The sequence below is a fragment of the Eretmochelys imbricata genome, chromosome 4 (assembly GCF_965152235.1).
Source record: "Eretmochelys imbricata isolate rEreImb1 chromosome 4, rEreImb1.hap1, whole genome shotgun sequence".
Taxonomy (NCBI): Eukaryota; Metazoa; Chordata; order Testudines; family Cheloniidae; genus Eretmochelys; species Eretmochelys imbricata.
In genome coordinates, this window is record NC_135575.1 from 60,428,605 (window position 1) to 60,455,499 (window position 26,895).

General features: G+C 41.2%; 1 protein-coding gene across 1 annotated transcript in view; it reads left to right on the forward strand.

Moving 5' to 3' along the window:
• The first annotated feature begins 3,698 nt into the window (after positions 1-3,698).
• The window catches only part of DCLK2 (doublecortin like kinase 2), a 139,591-nt gene continuing 116,394 nt past the window's right edge, over positions 3,699-26,895 (forward strand). Inside the window, exons 1-2 of the mRNA XM_077815364.1 lie at positions 3,699-4,119; positions 21,789-22,123. Of these exons, the coding sequence (XP_077671490.1) occupies positions 3,699-4,119; positions 21,789-22,123 (756 nt within the window). The remainder of the gene's footprint in view (positions 4,120-21,788; positions 22,124-26,895) is intronic.

Genomic DNA, 26,895 nt, shown 5'->3' on the forward strand with positions numbered 1-26,895 from the left:
AGTTGGGACATATCTATTAGAGTGGGGATGGGTTGAGCCCTCTGCACTGTTCCCCTCTATCACAGGAAATCTCTGGTGGAGTTTTCCTGAGAAGTGGGATTTGGAGTTATAATACCCCATTGAGAAACCTGGAGGAACTCACAAATCTTAAAGCTACTATTTCAGACTGACTTCACACTTTTAAGGAATATGTTACTTTTTCAAGGTTGTTTTTCGACAACTGTAAGGATTAGAAACTCTTTTTAAAATGAAATCTTAGCTTATCTAGTCACATGATTCCAGGGACCGGGACTCTAGGTACTGGTTTATAACAAAAATCCAGATCTGGGACTAAAATTAGTAACCTAGGTAAGGAAACGTTTTAAAAATATTAATATTTTATCCTGTCCTCAATGACAATATTTATTTCAAAACAATAAAGAAACCAAGCAACCTGAAGCTAACTGGGCTTGTGACCTAAAACACAAAGCCCAAATTCTAGGATCAATTACACAAGTAAAAAAAAACCCAGAATAATTCCATGGAGGTCATTGTTGTTACAATGTAACTAAAAGGAGAACTCAGACATAAATACTTAAGACAAATACGTTCTGAGCAATAATATACTTTTTATCAGGTTTCAGAGTAACAGCCGTGTTAGTCTGTATTCGCAAAAAGAAAAGGAGTACTTGTGGCACCTTAGAGACTAACCAATTTATTTGAGCATGAGCTTTCGTGAGCTACAGCTCACTTCATCAGATGCATACCGTGGAAACTGCAGCAGACTTTATATATACACAGAGAATATGAAACAATACCTCCTCCCACCCCACTGTCCTGCTGGTAATAGCTTATCTAAAGTAATCTTCAGGTTAGGCCATTTCCAGCACAAATCCAGGTTTTCTCACCCTCCACCCCCCCCCCCCACAAATTCACTCTCCTGCTGGTGATAGCCCATCCAAAGTGACAACTCTTTACACAATGTGCATGATAATGAAGTTAGGCCATTTCCTGCACAAATCCAGGTTCTCTCACTCCCTCACCCCCCTCCAAAAACCCACCCCCATACACACACAAACTCACTCTCCTGCTGGTAATAGCTCGTCCAAACTGACCACAGTGAACTGGATTCTGATTTCACTTACACCACTGAAATACCATTAACTTACAAAGATCTGGCCTGGTGTCCTTGTCGCTTGAGAGGATGTTTTACCACAAGAAGGTAATGTATTTTCTAACTATGCAATTTAATTTTCCTCCAGGACATACAGTAGGTGCGTGCATCAGCAATACGAAGGCACAAAACAAGTGGGAGAATGAAGAGATCCTTAGTTCTTCTCTTGATTTTCCCTGCTTTTGCCAGGTTTGAGTGACAGGGCTTGTCTTCACTGAAGTTAACTGGCTTTGACCAGGGAGCTGCCTCAGCCTCCCTCCCATCCACACACACAACTTTCCTTCCTCTGCGATGGTGCTTTACACACTAGCTGGCTGACCCCTACCGAATTCACAGTCCATTTTGGTCAATTTCATGGTCATAGGATTTTAAAAATTGTAATTTTCATGATTTCAGCTATTTAAATCTGAAATTTCAAGGTATTGTAATTGTAGGTGCTCTGACCCCAAAAGGAGTTGTAGGGTGGGTTGCAACACTGCTACCCTTACTTCTGCGCTGCTGCTGGCAGTGATGCTGTCTTCAGAACTGGGCAGCTGGAAAGCAGCGGCTACTGGCCACCCCGCTGCTGCCAGCAGCAGTGCAGAAGTAAAGATAGCATGGTATGGTATTGCCACCCTTACTTCTGCACTCCTGTAGGGCGCTGCCTTCAGAGCTGGTCATCTGGCCAACAGCTGCCGCTCTCCAGCCACGCAGTACAGAAGTAAGGGTGGCAATACCATGACTTCCCATAAAATAATCTTGCACCCCACCTGCAACTGCCGTTTGTGTCAGGCCCCCCCAGTTGAAGAAACACTGTATTTGTGCTGGAAATGGCCCATCTTGATTTTCATACACATTGTGAGGAGAGTGGTCACTTTGGATAAGCTATTACCAGCAGGAGAGCGAGTTTGTGTGTGTGGCTTTTGGAGGGGGGTGGGGGGGTGAGAAAACCTGGATTTGTGCTGGAAATGGCCCACCTTGATTATCATACACATTGTGAAGAGAGTGGTCACTTTGGATGGGCTATTACCAGCAGGAGAGTGAGTTTGTGTGTGTGGGGGGGTGGAGGGTGAGAAAACCTGGATTTGTGCTGGAAACGGCCCAACTTGATGATCACTTTAGATAAGCTATTACCAGCAGGAGAGTGGGGTGGGAGGAGGTATTGTTTCATGGTCTCTGTGTATATAATGTCTTCTGCAGTTTCCACGGTATGCATCTGATGAAGTGAGCTGTAGCTCACAAAAGCTCATGCTCAAATAAATTGGTTAGTCTCTAAGGTGCCACAAGTACTCCTTTTCTTTTTTGCGAATACAGACTAACATGGCTGTTACTCTGAAAACTGTGAAACCTGTATAGTGTAAAGTAAAAACACACAAAAGATCAGAATTCACTGAGGTCCCTGAGGTGTTGTCCACCGCGATGAATTTGGTAGGGCCCTAGGTATAAGCTGCAGCCTAAGTGCTGCTTACAATGGGGCTGATAACAGGCAGCTCTTGCTCAAACCCAGCTGGGCTCATTAGGGCAGGAGATGGTGTCTGTCTAGGACCGGGGAGAAGCCCTCGCCTGCCTCACACGCTGCATTGCCATTAGTGCGGAGTGGCTGGGTTGCCGCCGCAGCTCGCTCCTCCAGTTGGATCCTGTGCGCCGGGCTATAGAAGTGGCCGGTATAGAAAGGCGTAGGGGGGAGGGAAGCTAGGGGGCCGGGCGTTTGCTTTTTCACAGGGTAGTTCCACTAACAGCCTTCCCCAGCTGCTGCTCCTACCCGCTGGAGCCGTGCAGGGCGGGGCCGCTGACTCGGGGGCTGATTGTTGCAGGGCTGGGGAGGGGGCTGTCCGCTCCCGGAGGAGCCTGCATTTGTGCCTCTCCTCTGCGCCTTGTGGGCGAGCGGCGAATGCGCGGTAACCGCGCGAGGCATCCCCCTGCCTGCAGTCCGCCCATGTGATCCGAGCCCCGCGGGCTCCCGGCGCGCTGTGGTGGGCGATTGGAGCTGGGCATTCCGGACTGGGAGACGCTGGGAGCGGGCGGGAGAGACATGCCTTCCCCACCCCCACCTCCTCCGCAGAGAATGGCCTGATTGGGGACATCATGGCTAGCCGCATCCTCTTTATTGTGTGAGGCGGCGTGGCCACAGCTGGCAGGCGGCTGCCCCCGCCAGCAACTCCTCAGCCTCCCGAAGTTTGTGCCCTGTGTCCTAGCTGCTGCTGCTGCGTGTGGCCGCGAGATGCTGAGTTAGGCTTTCCTTGGGCAGCCAGCAGGGATGCGTCTGTGAGAGGGTGCATGTGTGCCGTAAGAGGGGGCAAAGATCAGCACACCGCAGGACAGTTAGTCCCCAGGGCAACGTTGGCGCTCAGGGGTGTAAATACTGAGCAGGGTCGGCGCCGCTCTCTCGCCAGATCCTTCCAGGCGGGGTGGCTCGGAGTGATGCGAAATTAGGTGTGCGCTGTATTTGCATGCCCTGAGCCCGGCTTAGCGGCAGGTTTCTGGGGACTCGGCTCAGTGGAGTGTGGGGGGAAAGCAGGGGGATTAGCTGTTGGAAGGGGGGAGGGTGCAATAAATAAAGCAATAAATGGCCAGCAACAGGAGCATTGAGCTGGAGCACTTTGAGGAGCGGGACAAAAGGCAGCAGCGCTCGGGGGCCCGCAGAGCGGGGACCGGCTCGAGTTGCAGCAGCAGCTCCGGGCCCAAGGGGAACGGGCTCATCCCAAGCCCCGCGCATAGCGCCCACTGCAGCTTCTACCGCACGCGGACGCTGCAGGCCCTCAGCTCGGAGAAGAAAGCAAAGAAAGCCCGGTTCTACCGCAATGGGGACAGGTACTTCAAGGGCTTGGTGTTTGCCATTTCCAGCGACCGCTTTCGCTCCTTCGATGCTCTCCTGATCGAACTCACCAGGTCGCTGTCGGACAATGTGAACCTGCCCCAGGGGGTCCGCATCATCTATACCATTGATGGCAGCAGGAAACTCACCAGCCTGGAGGAGCTAGTGGAAGGTAAGAGAGACACCTGCAGGAGCTGAGGAGTAAAGTCCAGGCTGCACAGGATGGCTGGCTCCTAAGAGGGGCATTGCTGAGGCTGGTATGACCTCTTACCTTGTATTCCTGTAAGGCACCTTCTCTTGTTATTCCCCTAGCATGTTGTGCCTTCCCAGTCCCACCCCATCTCCACAAGGCATTTGCATTCTCCCATTGCGTTTTCTTCTGTCTAAACCCACAAGGCACGTTAACAAGAGTAGTTTCAGAGTAACAGCCGTGTTAGTCTGTATTCGCAAAAAGAAAAGGAGTACTTGTGGCAGCTTAGAGACTAACCAATTTATTTGAGCATGAGCTTTCGTGAGCTACAGCTCACTTTAGTCTCTAAGGTGCCACAAGTACTCCTTTTCTTTTAACAAGAGTAGTTACTTAGGGTTGAATTCTAACGCCATTGGTTTCAATCCAGCATTAGTCTGGATTTACACTGGTGTAACTGGGTGGAATTTGGCTCCTTTGCATCTGCAGAGGGCAGTTTAAAAAACAAAAACTAATGCATCTTCCAGGTAAGGAAGTATTAACCTTGTTTTAGAGGCACAAAGAGGACACAGGCACAGAAAAGCTGAGTGGTTTGCTCAAAACCACAGGCCTAGTCAGTGGAACAGCTAGGTTTATAACTCCATTTTTTTTATTCCCCTACTTACACCATTCTCCTTCCTTCCTATCCCCAGTCTTTTCTCACTGGTGTTTCCCTGAGGCTTACCCAGAGGCACCCCGTGGTGGTGGTTTATTTGATCAGATGTGACTAGCTAATTGTCTGATAGTTTGTTTCAGCAGTAGGATTAGTAATAAATTTTCTGGATGTATTCCAGATATCTTTTTATTTGTTTGGGAAGGGAAATGTTTTAATTTAACTCCCATAACACTGTTATGTTAATATTGCTGTTTCACCTATAGTGATGCAGGCTTGTTCAGAACAAGAGAAAGCTCTTGCATTGTAAAATACTCTGAAAACAGTCATCCTGTAGGAGGCTTGATATTTATATTTTGGCATTTAATGGATCAAACTGGAGGCGTAAATCCCTTTTTCAGAAGTGATTTAGGGCTAAGGCCCTAATGACTTTCAGTGACACTTACAATGAGCCAAACTTTTAAAGGTGTTTTAAAGATTGGCATCCAGTGGAATATTGAAAGTGCCTAATTCCCATTAAAATTTATGGGAGCTAGGAGCTGAGGCACTTTTGAAAATCTCATTGGGCAGCCATCTGCATTCTAAGTGCCTAAATACATTTTAAAAATATGGGCCATTGCTCTTATTGAAGAAGACTCCTTCTCTGATTTGTAAGGCAATGGCTCTTGCCTTAAGCAGGGATAGGAGAATCTTGTGGAGTTCTTGCAGGCCAGTCCTTGTTTTTGCAAGCCTTCTCTATAACTTAACACCCATAATCATCCTCCAATCTCCTTTTTAAACAAAAGGGACTATTCAGTTAAAAAAAATTCTACTTAAAAGGTGCCTATGCTGCATATTTGGGTGTGCAATAGCCAGACTGGTACAAGTGGGTGCTCTGCATATGATACATAAATATACTGAAACTATGTTTTCATTAGTTGCGTGCTCTCTACTCATTTTTTCCATTTTTTAAAGAATTGGACTTTATTCTCCATGTAGTCTCTCTTTCATGGTCTTGTCTAAGCAGAATTTTCAGTATCATTTGAGTCACTCTTTTTCAAATGCCAGGAGCGAAATCCTGGCCCTGTTGAAGTCAATGTGGCCCGAATGTCACCTCAGATGTTTAAGTCAATATGAAATTAGACAAAAGAAGTTTTCCCATCCCTAGTCTAGGTCACCTTGAAGACCATCAAAATGGGGACCTAGTAAAAGTAATCTTTTAAATAATAGTTAAATACATTTAATGCCAAAAACTTTGAGTGCTTATTAAAGTGGTTTCATGAAGGAGATATTGCCTGTTGTAGGTGGCTTTTAGTACGGTTATTATTAAAACTGATTGATTCCTATCAGGATCATTATAAACTTTCATCCATAGTATCTTTTTTTTTTTTTTTTTTTCATGTACTGGTTAGACTCATCAGGACAAATTCTGTTTCTATACCTCTGCAGTCTTATTAACTTAAGTGGGGTTTTAAGGGTGCAAATGATGCCAGCATTTGGCTCACTGTGTCTCTCTTGTTATATGCTCATTGAGTGTGCCCTTTTGCTCTATTCATCAGATGCACAGCAACAACAATAATACCGCTATTGAAGCATCACTTTCATGGTTCTCTCGGTAGAATAAAAGGAAAAAAGATTCCCAATAATTTGCTCATTTATCCATGATCAACAGAGTTTACAGGAATATTCAAAAAGTCCTTCAGCATCATGATTGGATTAGCATATGCTTCAATTAGCATATACACCAAATTTCACCAACATTAGCTTCTGTTATAGATCTGTTTACCATGCATATAGAGGAGAGCAAACCCTGGGGCAGAAAGCATGCAGGGGCAGGGAAGAGTACAAAAAATGACTCTACCATCCATAAGAGCCCATAGAAACCCTCCTTTGCGGTCAGGACTCCATCAGTTTGTGGAGAAACACTTATTCTTTACTTGCTCTTCCCTTCTGACTAAGCAGACTCGAATGGAAATCAACAGAGGACGTTGGCAGTAGGCTTGAATTGTCTCTACACCATTAGTGGAGGTGCGTATGTTGTAAATACAGTGGAAGGCTCTGGTGTATGGTGCCTGACCATCAGGTACCATACCACAGCCAGCGTAGCCACTTACCTCAGTCCTTCATGTCTCTGTTGGCAGGACAAGCTGTTTGTACTTCCTGCCCGTTACTTCAGCTGATACTTGGAACCACAAGAGTTCTGATTTGTTGGCTGCAGCAGCCACTGTATCAGGTGAGCTGAAAGAGAGCCCTCAGCCTCTGTGACCAAGCCAGTACGTGCTGTGTTAAGCTTGTCTCAGCTCTGAGTCACTCTTTACAGCTCTTGGAAATAGACCGATCCAGTGCAGATGAGCACTTTAAGGCAAATTTGCTGTTTGTCAGTTAAATGTCTGTTTGGCATATAAGAACTGGCTGATCAAACCCTGTCTCATGATATTCTGAATCCGCTAAATTCAGACACTACATACTTTGTTATGGGTTTGGGCACATACAGTAAGAAATTCTATTGACATTTTAAAAAATATCAATCAATCTGTTGTTTTTTAATGTATATAGAGTGCCTATAACTTATCTATAGCCACAAACAAATTCAACAGCACACATCACAGCAATAAATATAACCTAACAACTGCCACTTAAAAATTTCACATCCTTCAACAAGTCTGGTTAAACATGCTTTGCATCATGTCCTGAAGGGCATGCAAACTCATGCTCTGCTGGATCAGAGATGCTGAGGACATTCCACAGAGAGTGGTCTGTCCCCAGCTCCAATAGATGTAACTATCTCTGGATTGTCAATTTGACAACTCAGCTACCTGCAAAGAACGTGAAGAGAGAGGAATCTCTTAAGTTCTGCTTCTGCTTCTTGGAGTTAATGGAAGCAGGACTGTGTCCTTTTAATATATAGGACCCAAATGTGCGTGGCAAATTCACCCATAGTGTGATGAGCTGTTGGGAATAGGGAGAATAAGATTTTATTTGGGATACACCCTCTTGCTAAACCCATGTTTCTAACCTCTGTAGTATTTATCCTTGTTTAAGCACAGCAGGATATTGTGTGTATGTGTAAATTTCCCCCCTCCTTCTGCTGTAAATGTGATGCACGCATTTGCTATGTGTTACAGCAACAAAATATTCTTGGGTTGGGATAACAGGATTCCCATGTGCATTTTTATGTTTCACCTTTATATAGCCATAGTGAAGCAACCTTTTTTTTTTTTTTTTAACTTTCTCTCCCTTCCCACTCCCAATGCTTAATTGGTTGAGTGCGGGACATAAGATTCGTTTACAGAAACTGAGGTATATCTGAGATGTCTAGATAAGTATCTAGTTTTTTAATTCTTGAAATTACTTTGTATTACCACTGTTGTCCAGGCACTAGGAATGGGGTGGAAACACAAGATAGTTCTTCACAATGGCAGAAACTGGTGCTCATGACTGTTTCTTTAGCATCTTCTGTTTTACTTTTTATTAGTCATGCAACCTCTCATGATCTCATACTTAGATTTTTCTGGAACTAGGAAAATACTGAGGCTCCTTGGCCTTAACCAGGAGATTATTTTGGACTTCTGGAAGAACCAGGAAAAAGTGGTCTTCATCACTGATGAAACAGGAATTCTGATGTGGCAAGTGATAGGGCATCTTTAGCGCTCTGCTCTTAGTAGTGTTTTCTTTCAACAGCTATAGTTAAAGCTCTTGTGATATGTCAGCACTATTGGCAACACACTGTAAGTTGTCAAGGATGCTAGGAACATGTACGGAAGCCCTTTGGAAGGATGTAGAAAGATTCTCAGTAGGGCTGTCTTTCTGCATGGCAGGGAGCAATGTCCCAGTACATTGTTTTATCTGTCCTGAGGAGATAGCGGTTTCATGTTAAGCAGGGTGAAAAAGAAAGTGTTGGTGGGAACCAATTAGTGTGTGATCCAAGTACTTACTGCTTTTGAATATTATTACTGCAATATCAGGTTAATCCTATTAAAGTACTCAAGATTATAACTGAAGTATGCTTTTACCAAGTAGGTCAAGAATATCTTTCCTTGTGCCAGAACAACCAGATGCTAGCACCAGCTGGCAATTTGTATCTTCACTGCTTGCCAAAGGCACAATTATCTTCTTGCATTGAAGCCAAAAGCCAGGGCACCTCAGAAATCATAAAGAACGTGGAGGGCAGGGATGATCTCACTGGTGTAACACAGGAAGGCAGGGTTTTTTTGGTTTTGTTTGTTTTTTAAACAATGCTTCTAAAATATTTTGCATCTCTCAAATATATGTTAACTGTCTTAGAGAGATGCAGTGTTTTCAGTTTACATAGGAAATGTTAGGTTTCAGAGTGGCAGCCGTGTAAGTCTGTATTTGCAAGATTGCCTTAGTAGGAAAAAATTGTAGTTTATGGGAGTGTCTCTCAGGGTAGGTGTTTACTTCTTGTGGATAAGCCAAATGATAGAATCAGCAAGTTTGATAACCTGTGGCCTTAATCCTGCCTTTCAGAAAACTCTCATCTGTACCCCCTTACAAAATGGAAGGTGAGAGCAGGGACAAGCAGAGAAAGGAGTTGGTGACAATGAGTAAGCGTGGCATCCTAGCTTCTCAAAGGGTATGTATCTGAGGAGTTTAAGTAGCTTGAGGACAAGAGCATGATCATTTGTAGGTTGTCCAAGGACCTAAGATATCAGGAAGGAAGGAAAATGAAGTTTACCAGTGCTTTGGAAATCTCTTCTCCTTGTGGTATGAAGCACAGAAAGGATACTCTCTAATGATTCTTTAAATTGAAAGATCAGAGGGAATAGTCATCAGTAGTATCTCGCACTACGAAAGAGTCAGGCAGAAAGAGTTTGAACAGGGAACTGTCTGCATGCTTATAAGAAGTAATGGATGCTGTGAGAATGAGCTGAGGCTTATGAGACTGAAACATGAAGGGCAACCAGATGCCTGCTTTGACCTATGTGCCTCGAAGTGGCACGCTTGTAAAAAATGGGGACTGATGGTCTAGTGGCTCTTTGTCTAGGGACACTCATAACTGTGTCAGCTATTCTACTCTGTTGTGTAGTTTCTCACTGAGAAGCAGGACACTTTATCTCAGCCTCAGGATATAATAGAAGCCCATTAACCTCACAAAGGCAGACCAAGGGCCATATCTCAACCCAAGACTCTTGTTCCAAATCTACTGTTCAGAGATTGAGTAGAATACACTTGTCTCCTACACCTCTCATATTGTCATCTCCCAGGAGTGCACAGAGGTTTTTTTTTAACCTAATGCTATCGTTAGACTGAAAATGCTGCTTATCTATAAGCTGACATCTCAGGAGTCTGTACGTTTGCAGAAAAAATAGCCTTTTGGGATGCTTTTTCATATTGTACTCTGCTCAAAGGCAGATTATTTGAAAATTTCAATAACTTTAGTTTAGCCATGTTTGTTGCCTGAACTTAGGCCTGAATCCACAAAAGGACTTGGCACTGCATTACCTAACTTCTAGGTGCTAGGAAAATCACTGAAACAACAACTGGGATTCACAAAGCTTGTGTTAGAAACCTAGACTCCCTGGCCTATACAATACGTAGAGAGAGAGAGAGAGAGGTGTTTAAGGGCTTGTCTACCCACTGGATCGGTGGGCAGTGTTCGATCCAGCGGGGTCAATTTATCACATCTATAGACGCGATAAATCAACCGCTGAGCACTCTCCCTTCTACTCTGATACTCCACCAGAACGAGAAGTGCAAGCAGAGTTGACGGGAGAGCGTCAGCTATTCACTTACCGCAGTGAAGGCACCGCGATAAGAAGACCTAAGTACCTCGACTTCAGCTACTCTATTCATGTAGACAAAGGATTTGCACAGGGGGTCTCCAACACTGCAGAAGAGTGCTCTGACTACCGAGCTATGTAACATCCTGACTCTCCCTCAGTTTCTCCTGTTGAAGCTGTTTCACTTTGTAACAATAAAGAGTGATTGAAGTAAGGGGAGTGGGCTCTGGGTCTTGGACTGCTGAAGTGGATGCCCTGACCGCTGAAGTGGATGCCCTAACCACTGAACTCTACAGTCATTCACTCTCTGGCCCAATGACTTTTGAAGCTATTCCACTGTGTATAAATACTTAAATAAGAGAGATTGAGATGTTCTCCCACCAACATAGCTGCCACCGCTTGTGGGGGTTGGTTTAATTATGCCAATGGGAGAGCTCTCTCCTGTCAGCATAGAGTGGCAATGTGGGAGAATTTATGGTGGTGCAGCTGCAGCGGTACAGTTCTGCCGCTGTAAGGTCTCTAGTGTAGACATAGCCTAAATTAGGTGTCCAGGGAACTTTTTTACCCTGAAAATTTAGGCACTGAGTCAATTTAGGTGCCTGCAGGGTTAAGTGGCAGCTGAGCAGGAGTTTTGTGAATCACAGTGAAGTGTAACACTGGAACTGAAGTGATTAAATCAGAGGTTTAAACACCTAAGGCCCTTGGTGAATCTGGGCCTCCATATTCTTTCCATGTGTTGGCATTCTGAGAACTCAAGCTTTTTTGTTTTAAAAATTTAGCATGTACTTAATCCTCAGTCAGGAATGTAAACTTTATGGACTTTGAGAGAAAAAAGATTACTTATTGAGAAATGTTGTAAGCATTTGAAAATAGTAGACTGCACATACACAATGTAGCTTATCAATTTAAGTATGGGTATTCACATATTCATATCTAATTTTTTTCATATGTAGACACGCATTCAAATAAACACAGATGACTTTTGTTTGTCTAATATTTGAGTAAATGGACTAGCCTTTGCTCTATATCTGGAGCAGTTCAGTCTTGAATCTCATGTGATGATTTAAAATAAGGGATATTTATAACCAAGGAAGAGAAGCATGAAAAGCTCCATTATTGCAATATTATGGTTGAAGTTTTAACGGCATTTAAAAAGGAAACTGAACTATGAGGTTCTCAAAATTATGAAAAAAGATTCTGATCTCAGTTACCTTAATGTAAATCTGGTGTAAACTGAATCTGGCCCATGCATTTCTTGAATTCCCTGAACTTTGTGTAGTTAAAATTTCCATCATAACTTTATTTATTACTTGATCATTGTTGTTTTTACTGTAATTTGGGGTCAGGAAAGAGGAATGCTATTAAATATTAGTATGTGTAAAATTGGAGACAACTTATGGTGTCTAGGAGAACTAGATGGAAGCATCTTGTGATAGTGGATGCTGGTTCATACTTCGTTTCCCACTAGATTGTTATGCAGCTTCCAACATATAGGAAGTATGGCAAAACACTTACTGTAAGCATTTTATCCTGAGGCCTCTAAGACACTTCAACAATCCCAAGATAAACTCATTGACGCTCCAGGAAGTACAGTGAACTGCATTACGTCTATTCTGAACTGAGATAGCTGAATGGGATCATCATATCTTGTGAATACAGAGGGTCAGATTTTGCTGTTATTACTAGAGTAAAACTTGTATTGAAGTCTGGGGGAATCTAGAACTGTAAGGCTGAACTGTAAGGTTCAGAATGGCGAGGTTTAAATGGAATATCTGTAACTCTTCCTTTGGCAACCTGTGTTTTTGATCATGAGACATCAGAACACTTTTGGCTTGCTTCTTAAATGTGTAGCCAGTTGGCTGTGATGTATAATGTTCATGCCATGAAAGGCACTGAGATATTTGGCAACTACTTTCCTTATGAACATGTATAATCATAAGTCACATACATTTTTATTTTGTGGTGCTGTTCAAGATTGTTTTTTTTCTTCATTTCATGAAGTCAGAATATTTACATAGCCAGATATAAATATATTATAAAGTATTTATTAATTATAAGGATATATTTAATAAGTATATCTGCTTAAAATAAAAAAAAATAGTATATCCCAATTTTACATGAAGGCAGAAAATAGTTGGTCTCAAGAACTCTCTTGATAATCATAAGGACAGGACCCATCTCTCTCATTTTTTCTCTAATCAGTATCAGTTTTTACAGCTGCACAGCCAAATGCCCTGAGATTTTGTAGGTTGCTCTGAAAACTATTCCTCAAAAGTTTGAGTCTTGATCCCAAAGCCTTCGGTTAGGTTGTGACCGGTTTTTCTGTGAAGAATACAATGTTGGGAAAATTTTTAGTTTCCCAACCCAAGGGCAAACTACTTAGGAATTTGGGTTTTACAGGCAGGTAACATTTCTTCTTCATGTGTAACACTACAAACTCTGAGGCAGAGAGTAAGAAACCAGTTAAATTATTTGTTGATTGTATAATGATCCAAAATGTCAACAGATGTTCACCAGGAGGATTTCTGCACAGAAAAGATGTCACTTCTTGATTGCTGTAAACACTATTCTAAATCTCTGTATTTTACATATGCCCCATTGATATTAGAATGCTAACTTGTGAGGCGCTTTCATACTTCTGACAAAATAGTTCTGCAGCCTGGCTGAGCTTCCTGCAGAATAGTTTGGCTGGTTACATAAGCCAGACCGTAACCTACTTCAGTAGCGCTCATATTATTTCTGCCTAATATGCCTCTTATTGCTTAATGAAATTTCCTTTTCATCAGAGTATAGTTCACTTTTTTATATTTGTAAACAACCATGTAATATCTACATAACCAATTTCATATTACAATCTAATATCTGGAGAGTTGATGGATTTATGCTGAATACCAATGTTGTACATCAGAGGTTCCCAGTTTTTGTTTGTTTCGCTGTGCCCCCCCTTTAGAGAGTGATGTGCCATACGCACCACATTTTTCTAAGAAAGAGTATTTCCATGGATGCCTAGGGTCAGGGAGTCCATCCTGGCTAGGTGCCCAACTGCTCCCTGGCCTGTGAGCATCCCCTGCTTGGGACATGCTCCAGGAAGGTGGCCCCAACTGGATGTAGACATCCATGCTGTGCACCTCTCCTCATGCTCCTGTCCCTGGGATCCCCCAGAATCATTCACAGGCCACAGGTTCCTCTGGTCCTGGCGCAATCACCAGCACGCAGGCGCAAGAGCCTGTGTGGGTAGGCAGGAACTACCTCCCAAGGGGTTGCATATGTATTTGCCCCTGAAGAGTGAGTGACCTGGTATGGCATCCTTCCCCTCCACCTCTGGCACTGGGAGAGGCCACCAAGTTCCCTTGTTCCTCATCCCTTCCCCATTCCACCAGCCTGACAGCAGCAGGAGCTGGAGCAGGACACTCAGCTAGTGAGAGAAATTATGTTATCAACAATATTTTGAAGAAACAAGAAAAAATTCTTAACCAGTCTCCTGTCCCACAGCTTGAAAAGACTCCTGCTTTGTATTTTTAGCAAGGCAATTGCTATATGTATATGCCATTTGAGGTTGTTATGCATTAGCTTAAAAGTATTTCAAAATGTAGAGCAATGTAAAGTTCATTACATATTAAAGTCAACAGCATGTTTACATACTTGGAAATACAGCTACTATATGTATGTGGAATCACGCTAATCCTCTAGGGATGATACGTTTATGAGTGACTTTGAAACTTAGGGTCTGATCCAAAGGATTCCCATGATTTCTGTGGGCTTCATATCTGGCCCTTAGTCTCCAGTTTAGATGATATGTATACGCAGCTGAAATGGGAAAACCTTCTATAGGAAGGTTGAAAAAGCAGCTAAACTTGTGTTCTGTCAGGCTGGAATTGCACTTTTATGCATTTGTTACATTGTGTTGAATGATATATAGAAACTATTTCATTAATATGGGTTTAAATATAGAATGTAACCCTGGAGGGAAATATTTCTACACATCAATGTTTGTATTTAGTGGGAGCTAATCAGAGGATTTTTTGTTGTTCAGGAAATCAAAACTCTTTTGAGTTCAAATGGATTTAAAATCTGTTGGTGTAATGGTAAATATAGCAACATATCAAATTCACTGGTTTTATACATACAGAGTAATCAGTGATCACATAATGTAAAATGCTTTCAGGCAAGTCCTACTCTTTCCGCAAAAGAAAGCTACAGAGACAAAAAGGTTCTTAACACAGGAGAGTGACCTTGCTAGAATACATGGTGTTCGTAGAATGTTGCTCAAAAATTAATGCTTCCCTATCTGGATGGTAGTGTTCTTTCTTATTTTACAGATGTGGGAAATGGGTGAAGAGTACTAGAGTTTGTGCTGTCTTTTAGAAACTCCACCTGTCCTCCTGCTGAAGTGAATCCTATTTGCAGGGCAGCACTCATTGCTGGAGTGAGGGGTTGCAATTTGCACTTAAACTTCTGCTAGCACACGTAACCTGCTGGTTTGTCCAAGCAAATCAGTGGCAGATCCAAGATTATTGTTTGAGAGTTCCTGGCTCCCAGTTCCATGCATAACCCATCAGAACATGCAAAATGGTGTCTTAATGATCTTTAATTATACCATCTATCAGAACATTTAGCAAGGTCTCTGATGGTATCTAGGAACCTTGGATGAAATCCTGGCCCCATGGAAGTCAATGGAAGTTTTGTCATTGAACTCTCAATAGAGCCAAGATTTCAATCCTTGTCTCTTAAATTACTTAACCAAGCACACACTCACTCATTTATTTTAAAGAGAGAATGAGAGGGGTTTTTTCCATTTTTAAATAGTCATTTCTCTCTTCTGCTCTTATCTTTGATTTTGCCAGATGTGCAGGCATGCAAGTGTGGTAGCCCAATCTGTACCCACGTGAAGAGACGCTACCATAAATAGTATAAGAAAGCAAGCATAGAACTGAAACAATTGACAAATATCTGTAATACACTAAGGTGACCAAATAATAAGTCTGTCGTGTATCAAACTGCTTGTCACATCAGTGTTCGTGATTGTCAAGGTTCCTTCCCCACTTTGAACTCTAGGATACAGATGTGGGGACCTGCATGAAAACCCCCTAAGCTTATTTTTACCAGCTTAGGTTAAAACTTCCCCAAGGTACAAACTATTTTACCTTTGGACTTTATTACTGCCACCACCAAGCGTCAAACAGATAGATATATAACTGGGAAAGAGCCCGCTTGGAAACGTCTTTCCCCCCAAAATCCTCCCCAAACCCTACACCCCTTTTCCTGGGGAAGGCTTGATAAAAATCCTCACCAATTTGCATAGGTGAACACAGACCCAAACCCTTGGATCTTAAGAACAATGAAAAAGCAATCAGGTTCTTAAAAGAAGAATTTTAATTGAAGAAAAAAGTAAAAGAATCACCTCTGTAAAATCAGGATGGTAAGTACCTTACAGGGTAATCGGATTCAAAACATAGAGAATCCCTCTAGGCAAAACCTTAAGTTACAAAAAGACACAAAACCAGGAATATACATTCCATTCAGCACAACTTATTTTATCACCCATTTAAACAAAACAGAATCTAATGCATATCTAACTAAATTACTTACTAAGTTCTAAGACTCCATTCCTGTTCTGTTCCTGGCAAAAGCATCACAAAGACAGAGAGGGCCTTTGTTTCTTCCCCCCTCCAGCTTTGAAAGTATCTTGTCTCCTCATTGGTCATTTTGGTCAGGTGCCAGCGAGGTTATCCTAGCTTCTTAACCCTTTACAGGTCAAAGGGTTTTTTCCTCTGGCCAGGAGGGATTTTAAAGGTATTTACCCTTCCCTTTATATTTATGACAGTGATCTATGCCAGTTTTTGCCTGTGTATGTCGGCTATTCTTTCAAATTCATGAACCTGTATGCAGCCTGTGTTTTGAAATGGAGTAGAGCTAAAATATTGAATTTTACACAGTCTGAAATGGATTCTGTAACTCCTTACAATTTTCATTGAAAATACCTCCCTGCCCCTTTCTATCAAAGGAAGAAAATCATAACGCCCCAACTTGACCCACCTTCTCAGAAAAAATCCTAGTAAATAGACCCCATGACTTCCCCAGATTTTCAAGAGACTTGGCCTTATTCAGACCTTGGAAAAAGGATCTGATTAAAAAAAAAAATTTCATTGTTCTGGTAGATTAATATATATTTAAAATATTATAGGAGGACTCTCACTGTTGTGACGGGTATTCCATTATAAATCTGATAAACTGTGTGTCACATTAACTAGCATATCCTGTAAATAAAATATCCTGTAATGATGAGCATCTGTAATGGCAATGTTGAGGTAGCATTGGGAAGATCTATAATGGTAAACATTCTAAGAACAGGAAGTCCCTTTCTGTTCTGTTGTCCTTTAATTACATTATAAAAACTAATACATGGATTTCAACCAGGGAACCTGTTTCTGTCCCATTTTCTTTCCTCCAGCCTCTTTAATTTAAGCCTTGGCCATAAGGCTTAACTATGACTTTTGTTTATCTTTTAGCATTGGATACATGAATGTTATTGAAAGGAAGCAAATATCACGTGAATTAGCATTTTGTAGCCAAAGGCCCTTCCTCCTTTCCTATTGGATTAACCCACATTAATATCGAAACCTCTATCTTTCTTCAAAGCATCTGTCACTCAAATTCCAAGTGATTTAGAAAATAAAAGCTTTTTGGGTGAAACTGTAATCACTAAAGTTCTATCTGCTTTTGGTACATTTGTGAAGATCTCATGGCACTACTTCTAAGAATTTTCCCTTCTTGTGGCACTATAGTGCAAGAGTTATATAGCTGCTTAATGTACTTTACCCCAGAGGTTGCTGATTTCAATGGTTTTATGTAATATCACTTTTGGGATATTGGAAATATTAGTATTTCTGTAATGATTACAAGATATCTACTCTATGATGTTGTTTAGTTAAGGATAAGTTCCTTCATATAAAAAGTTGGTAGAAAATTAAAAAATGATAGGTGAACTGAACCCAAATGTGGCTAATAAAATATTTTCCAACTTGCGTGCCTAAAGTTAGGCACGTAAATGAATGGCAGATTATTTTTCCTTCTTCCACAGAAGGTGAACGGGAGACAGTTCACTTCTGAAAAACAAGCCACAGATTAAGTGCCTAAATATTGATTTTAAGTTACTAAAATTTGAAAATGCTGCCCCAAGTGACTTACCCAAGATCACATAGTAAAAAGTTTGCTGAACTGAGAGTAGAAAACTGGTAATTGGGATTCCTGGGTTCTGCTTTAATCATTCAAAACATTCCCTTTCATGCAAAATATTAATATTTCCTTTTGTCCCACTATACTCTGCCCCTTCCTCAGCAATTTCACAAAGAAATCTGCTCCTTTTAAAACAGCTTCAAGAAAAAAAAATCTGTCTGTAAAAAATGTAGTTCTGTAACTTAACCATGGGGGAGAGTGTTTTTTATCTGCTAACATCTGTTTTTACAGCTCATTTAGAAGTGTGTTTTCCTTTAGCTGCTTGGCATCTATAATTTTAATAAGCTTATTGGCAAGGGTTAAGATAGATCTCCCAAATCACTGGGCGTTTCTATTTGGCAATCCAATATTTAGAGACAGAGTAGCCTTATAGCACAATAGGAGTCTAGCAGAAAATAAGTATGTACCCCTGAATCTAGTAGAGTAAAGACTTAGTAGTTTCTGCAAACTTAATGTGAAAATATTGCTGGAAGAGAATGATAATTCTTAAACTAGTTCACAAATTTCTTTATGATGGGTAAAACAGTGATGTGATCTTGCCAGAAAATTGATATGACCACTTAGTTTAAAACTCTTGTTATATCAGAGTCCAGATCTGCCCTCTGATATGCACACTTTGTTCTCATTAAAATCAGTGGAAGCTGCATGCAGGTATTCAAATGATGAACTAATCATACAGAAAAATGAAGAGAATGGGCCAGATTCTTTCCTGCAACCAAGCTGTGCTTGTTGGACGTAGAGGCGTGGGGTTTCAGGGAGCTGGTTTCAGCTCCCTGATTCTTATAGACTCAAAGGCTTTAAGTCCAGAAGGGACCATTGTGATAATCTAGCCTGATGTCCTGCACATATCAGGCCACAGAACCTCACTCCAATGGTAGATCTATAACCTCTGGCTGAGTTACTGAAACCTTCAAATCATGATTTAAAGACTTCAAGTTACATAGAATCCTTCTTTTACTCTAATTCAAACCAGCAAGTGACCTGTGTCCCATGCTGCAGAAGAAAATGAAGAACCCCCATGGTCTCTGTCAATCTGACCTGGGGGAAAATTCCTGACCCCCAAATATGGTGATCAGTTAGGGCCTGAGCATGTCTGCAGGACCCACCGGGCTGACAATGGGGAAAGAATTCACTGTAGTAACTCAGAGCCCTCACCATCTATGGCCACCGGAGATGTTTGCAAGATATTCTGATAATTGATGTGCATAAGCCCTAGTACCAATGGCGAGGGCCCTATCAAATTCATGGTCCATTTTGATCAATTCCATGGCCAGAGGGCTTTAAAATTGGTCAATTTCACGTGTTCAGACTTTTACATCTGAAATTTGAGTGTTGTGACTGTGGGGCTCCCTTTTCTGGCAGCGGGGACTCACAGCTAGGAGCCCCCCGGCTGGGGCACTCCCAGCAGCAGGGGGAGATTGGATCCACGTCCAAAACCTCCTCTAGCTGCAGGAACCTTTGAGGCCCATCACTGGAGCTTCCTGCAGCAGGGGGATGCACTCAGATGTGGGTCTGATCTACCCCTGAGAGTGGCCATGTAGGAGAAGGACAAGTCCTGTCCCTCCCCAGCCTGGTAGGGACTTGCAGCTAGGAGTCCCCTATCTGGGGTGCTCCCCACAGCAAGGGGAAGATCAGATTTCATGGAGAAGGGCTTATTTTACAGTCTGTGACGTGTGTGTGTGTGTGTGTGTATGTGTGGGATATTGGGGCTCCTATGAATGATACGACAAGGAACCAACCTCCCCTTTCTTATAGCCTACTGTAACCCTCCTAGGGGGTAGGGATGGGGAGTGGATGGTAAGGTCCCAGCAATGGGTTGACTGGAGGACCTGGATGGAAAATGAAGTGGGGGCTCGTGGAAGCCCCGGGTAGTTATTTGGATGATCATGGAGTTGCCTGCACTGTAGACTTTTATCTGCCGAGTACTCCCAGACATCTAATAATAAAGTTGTGGCCTGATTAAATCCATATCAAGAGTCTCCTATCCTTCTTTCGGTATAGACGGTTAATGGGGCTGGGTTAGATAATTATTTAATGATAATAGATGTTGAGATTCAAAAAGTTAAAGCTTTATAACCCTTAAAGCACAAATTGTCAACATCATATATCAAAGTATACAAAGTAAATATTTTTTAAACTCTACGTTCTCAAGAAACAATTTTCCTTGACTATCTGTAAATTTTGATGATTATCAATGAAAATATTTTTTGTGTGTGTGTATAGTGAAATCCAAGCCTATGTATTAAATATCTCCAACTGATACATTTCATAGACACACTGCAGACATTGACTCTGTCTTATCCTTTTAGTATGAAATATTGTATATAACACCTTTTGGTATTAACAGAGATTTTCAAACTGTCAGCTATAAAAGGACTCTAAACTGCAATCTGCCAATGCATAGTGTCTGATATGTTCCTGTTGACCTCAATGGGATCAATTCCCAATGACATCAATAAGCAGAACTGGGTTCCAAATTATCCAGAACAAAAATAACTAATAATTTATTTTCTTCAAATATAGCAAGTTAAATAAGCTTCCTGGGAGATTTAGATATATAGTAAACTAGAAAGGGAAAAGTCACTTCGACTAGATTAAGAAAACAAATAAATTTCATATCATAGTAACTCAAAGGCAATCTGCAGGTTTCTGCAACCTGTGAAGGAAATTTACAGTTTCTTTTGCTATTAGGGTAAACAATGCAACTTTCAGGCCAGGTCATGTTTTTTTTGTTTTTGTTTTGTTTTTTGAATCAAAGTTATAGAGGAGCAAAGAAGAGGGTTTTGTAATGGAAATTAGTTAACTATGGATATGCTAACACGCTTATGCAAAGTGTAATATCATGTATCTAATTTTCTTCACTTTTGAATTCTCTACATGTATCATGATTATCAGTCATCATTTATTAATAAAATTAGATTAAACATTTACAAACATTTTATTATAGGTTGCATGTTCATTTCAAATTAGAAAAAGGCCCATTGGGAGCAAATTTAAAACCTAGGTTTTAGCACAGAATATTCTGAAACCTTTTGAATAGATCTACTGAAAACTGGCTGTTCTGTATCCAGTGTTAATTTAGCATACTAATACAACCCCAGAGAATTATCATTATTCAGTCTAGAGTTCTGTTGCTGTTACTTTATAACTCCCTCCAGCAGTTTTTCCATTTCTCTGGTGTGTGAAATGATCCAACAAAATTCTGTCAACCATGTGACACTGCTTTTCTGTTAGTTTGCATAAGAGTCATATATACAGCATATATGGGTTTTTTTCCCCCATGAATGATTAAAGATGATTGAAATTCTGGAAACTGCTGGGCTTTCTTTGCATTTATTGCCTTAAAGAGTAGGGTATACATATTTTACAGGCCATATGCTGTCAATGTTTTAACTAGAGGCTTTTATAAAATTCCCCCCTAACCACAAAGCCTAGAGTGTTTGGGCTTCAAGAGAGGGAGGAGGGACTAGATAATCTATTAATTTGTTTTCCTATTTAAATATTTAAAATGTTTCCAATAACCTGAGGTGGTAGGGAGGCAACATCACAAAGCAAGGTAACTAATATTGATGTACACTTTTTCTGCAAATTCTTAAACGTTTTCTCCTGAAAATTATCTAGTATATTACTAAAATATCACAGTGTACAACTTGTCTCTGTAGGAAAGCCCAGTTCATCCTATTGGGTATATTCTACAGGGTAGGATGAGGGGAGGGTGGTGTTTTTTGTGAGCCCCACAAATGTAATATTTTGCAGAGATAATATAGAAAAGGAGCTCCGAGAGAATGAGAAATCTCTCCAACTCTCCCTTCGGTTTGGGTTAGCAGACTTTTTAACAAGGGGCTCTTGAGGCCCTCTACTCTAGCATATCACTGTGGTTTACATTGGAGTCAATTGGACAGGTGGATTGTATTGGAAACCAAACACATAGCGCTGCTTCAGACAAGAAATTGTCAGTTTGTTCAACTATTCCATATATTCTCCAATCTGCTTAACATAAAACCCTTAATCACAATGTCTCTTTTTCTTATTTTTTTTTTCTTCAGGTGAAAGTTATGTATGCGCATCCAATGAACCATATCGCAAAGTTGATTATACCAAGAATGTCAATCCAAACTGGTCTGTGAATGTTAAGACTGGGTCTGCTCGATCCTTGACATCTCTGACATCTATGAAAAGCGAAGTAAAGGAGAGTAAAGATTTCATTAAACCCAAACTGGTGACTGTTATTCGGAGTGGAGTGAAGCCACGGAAAGCTGTGAGAATTCTGCTGAATAAAAAGACTGCTCATTCCTTTGAACAGGTTTTGACTGACATCACAGAAGCCATTAAGTTAGATTCAGGCATTGTCAAGAGACTTGTAACACTAGATGGGAAGCAGGTAAGAGAACAAACCAACTTGGATATTGAATATTGGGTACAAATTAAGCTGCCTCTACTTTTCTATTCTGTCATCATTTTCAGTTTTTCTTAACATCTAAGTTCTACCCTGCTTATGAATATTTAGTGTATTTTAACAGTCATTAATTTTTCCAAAGTCTTCCTTTATCATCCTAGAAAAGTAGGTTTGATATTCCTCAACCAGCAGATGTAATCACAGTTTGAGAGGCTGGAATGGGGAAAAGTTTAAAAAAAAGTATACCCTCCCTCTCCCTTCTCAAATCCAGGTTTCCTGTCTCCAGTAGATGACTGCTTCCACCTACAGGATATTATAGTACAAATTCACTAGTTGATACCAGCGTGTGCATGTGGGAGGGGGCCCTCAGGGAAAATGAAAATATCATCTTGTAGTCTTGCTACCTCCTCCCCCTGCTTATTTATTTCACCCACCTGTTATCTCTTGTCTTTGACTTTTGCAGGGTCTTTGGGATGGACTAGTTTGTGTAGTGTCTAGCACAACAGGACTTCAATCTATTTCAGGCTGTTAGCCATTTCTATAATATAGATTATTAAAACTCCAGGGTACATTTACGACCTCAGCACATTAATGATAGGGATGGGGACATTTTGGGTGATGTTATGCTGTGGACTGAGGAGAGTCTTCAGTTCTTGGCCCTCTATGGCACTTGGGAATGCTCTGAAACAGGGCAAAACACATTTGGCTGCTGCATTGACTTTTCCTCATGGTCTTGGGAAGTGGGTATGGCCAGGCTATGATTGGAGTGGTAGTGAGGAGGAAGCAGTAAGTGTTCTCAGGCAGGGTAGGCAAACTTCTAGAAAAGCTTTCACTTCTCAGGTCTACAGCTAAGGAACAAAGCAGCAGATTAGGAGAGCTGTCACTGTTACCTCTCCATTACTGTGCAGTTTGTTTCAACTGTGGAGGAGAATAAAGATGGCAACTGCTCTGTTAAGAGAGGGAGATTCAGAACGTTACCCCAGCACAGACTGAGAATTGCCCTACAGGACAGTAATGTACCCAGATGGCTGGGGACAGTAATATCAGTCATTTCATGCTGAATTTCTGTTTCTGTATATGCATTTCCCTTTTCAAAATGAAGCTGTGGAAGCAGATATTTCCAGCACAACCTGCTCGTAAAAGCTATCTCTTCTCCTTTCCTATTCTCCACCCCCAATAAACATAAAGCATGGAGCTAACTAAGGTTCTTAGCTGATACAATTGAATCTGAATAGGCTTTGCTCTATTGACAGAACTATCCTTCACAGTGCAGCGTTTGTCCATACGTACAAGTGGAAAAAACAAAACAAAGGTAACACTGAGCCCAAATGCCACTTAACCAATTCCTGACTTCTTTGCAGGTGCAGCATTAGATTGGCCCATCATGCATTTGAGGAAGAAGTGGGGGCTGGGAAGCAGTAAGTTTAGAGTAACTAGCTGTTTCCCAACAGATAATGGTTCCTTCATCTTATGCTGTAGCAGTGTTTCTGCAAGCCTCAGTTATTTCTAGTGAGGGAAATAGCCTGTTGCCTAGCTCTGCTTCCACCCGAGTCATATTCTTGGTGATTAGCTAATGTGGATGGTTGCACAGGTAACCCTACGGGGGCGCTGTCTTCACGCACACTGATTAGCAGAAAGGCTCCTTTGCTTTGGCAGGTAACTGCTCCACCCCCTTAGAGGGGGAGAGATGCTTCTGCCTTTCCTGCAGTAATGGCCTGACTCTCTCACTCATATAACTGTGTGCATACGGGTTTTTGGTTTTTTGTCTGTCCTTTGTTGGTATACATAGAGGTTGGCACCAAGGGCATTTGTATGGTTTGGCGGATGGAGAGGCGCTTTGGTTCCAATTAGCAGTTGATGGAGATTTCTGAGCCCATTTTCCCTAATGTGGTAATTACCTATTCTTCCAAATTTGCTAGGAAGGCAATTCTTTTGTGTTGATGTCATATTGCTGGCAAAACTTGAAAGGCAACTTTAAAAAAAAAAAAAAAAAAGGCATTTTGTAATTGTAAAATGCAACTGCTGTTGTGTTTTTTATCTTACTTATCTTCTATAAAATACTCTTCTAACCCTTCTGGCTTCTCAAAAATTAAGAAAAGTATAAATTGTGCTCTGCTAATTTGGAATTGATATAGGATGTTTGTTTTAAGTTAAGACATACAGCTATTAGTGGCAAAATAATAGTTTTCGTCACAACGTTCCTCTTCATTTCAAAGGGAATCCTTAGTTTACTTGTTAATTTATTTAATTTTTTTATTTTCAGTTGAGAGATTTACACTCTGAGGGGGAGATGATCATTAAATTAATGATCTTTTGAATAAAACTTCCTTTTAATTTTAAGCAGTACATTGGAAACAAAAGTCTCAAAATTTTGTCTAATATTTTTCATCTATACATCAGACTATTATTCTTTTACTATAGCAACAACATGACTGTAGTTATGCATAGAGAGAAGCATTTCTTGAGCTTTATGTATTATGAGACAGTTGTGTATTTTAAGCCATAATTTATAACATCCAATTAAACGTTCTTCATTCCTTTAAACACCAATGACCTATAGTTACAACAATAAGATCTGGTCTTTAGATTGTTAGATTCTGTTGAGAGTTGAACAACTAGTTCCTGTTTCCCAGATTCTGACAGGGCAACTGAGCAAGACACAAAGCTCTGGTAAAAGTACCCTGGCCTAGACTTTCTTTTCCTCTATTCTGGGGGATTTGCCGGATGTCTTCCTACAACCAGAGTGAGAGCTGTGTGTTTTTCCTCTTCATTCTTTGCCGGAATCCCTCATTCCTACTCTGAAGTGAGGCTAGACAGACTAAACTTTGTTTAGAAAGTTAATCCTCTGTGCCCCAAATAAAGGATGGAGTGTTCAGATCTTGTTAAAGGAGCTCAAAGTCGTTGCCAGCACAGACTGGATATTGCCCTACAGGTCAGCAATGTATTCAGATGACTGGGGACAGTAACCTCATGCTGAAATTCTGTTTCCTTATATGTTCAAGAAAGCTCATTCTCTTGTCAGCTGCATGGTATAGAAATAGAAAGCACATATCGTTCACACAATGGACATAAAATATTGTTTGTCCATCCTCATCTTGACTCACCTCTCTTTCTCCTTCATACCAACTGCTTGGTGGTTTTTATTAACAGTATTATTGGGAATTTCCGTAACAATTCAACAAGACTAAAAAGTTGGGATCCTCCCCCAAAAGTACAGGATAACGAATTATACTGACTGAAAGAACATGCCTCAAACAATAGTTAATGCTTTTAGCTTACGTTTAGTCCCTGAAAACCAATGTTATCAAGGTAGCTATCTCCATGCTGCTGAGTTGAAACAAATTCTCTACACTGTTCTTTTAGAACAGCTCCACATAAGGGTCCCATAACTTTATCTGGTGTTAAGTGACCTTCGATGTATAAATAAATGTTTCTAGTGGGAGGCTTGTCTTGGAGAATTTATGAAGAAGGCCAAATGTACCTGTTAAAACTGCCTTATTGATGTGAGATTAGGCAGCATTTCTTGATGGCAGAAGAAATGAATGGGCAAGAGCAAGAGGAGTAGGATTAGCAGTACAGCTGGTATCCAAGATTTGTTCCTTCATTTCTCATCATCTGGTTTCCCCAGGGAATCTGAGAACCCCAGTATAATTCCCATCTGATTTGGGATTGATGCTTTGGCACAAAGCCTAATAAATAACCTTTCAATTTACAGAACATAGTGTAAAATAATTATTTTGTAGCTTTATTAAAATAATGGTGCTTGATGAGAGGAAAAAATGAGAATTTTATAACTTTGAGAATGTAATTTCAACAAATAACTGGTTACCTATGGGTGGGGAAGGAACTGAACCAATGATAGTGCAGGGCTGTTTCTTTAAGACTACATCAATTTTTCAGTTTAAAAATAAACATTTTTAATCATCAGTAACGCTTTACAATGAAGAAACTAGGCATAAGTTAATGTGTAGTGCTGTAGTGACTCTCACCCCCTCTGTATTTTAAGCATATTTTAATTGCATCGTTACATTGCTGTCAGACATCTTACTGCAGGTGTTAGAAATGACTATAATAGAGATTTGCCTCCACATTAGCTGGCATTGTAAGTACTCAAAAGCTATTGAAATTTGGAACATCCCCCATAAAAAGAGTGCTTTATCTTTCCTCTTACGTTTCAGGCTCTAAGCCAGTGTTGCCGACACTCACAGATTTATTGTGAATAGTACAATTTTGACCCCCTGCTGCAGGCGGTCTCATGAAGATGCAATTTTGGATGAACTGAGAAAGAGAGATGGAGAAACTCCCCATCACATTGCCCTGTAAGCTGGGCAAGTTTCAGTAAACTGGAAGCCCAAAGACAAGTTTTAGTCCCAGCTCTTCCACTGATTGCTAAGAGTTGTGAAGGGCACAGAAATAGTGTAGTGATGATGGACCCTCATGTGGCTACTGTGGTGGGGTTAACTCTCACTCATCCATTTTGCAGATAGATGATTGCAAACTTTGCTTTCATGTAAGAGGTGCTGCTGCTTGCCTGAGTGGCAAGGGAGACTCCCAGTCTGAATATGATCCAAGCAATCTCAATGCAGTTTCATCACCATGAACCTGCCACAAGGGAAGTCACACAGTCACACTTGTGGCTTCTCTGGCTGGTTGGTTGCTCCATGAGGAGACGGAGGTGTCTGCCTGAAGACAAGGCAATAGTAGATGTATGTAAAGTAGTGTGGGAGTCAGCCTGCAGAAGAAACACTGTTGGGTCA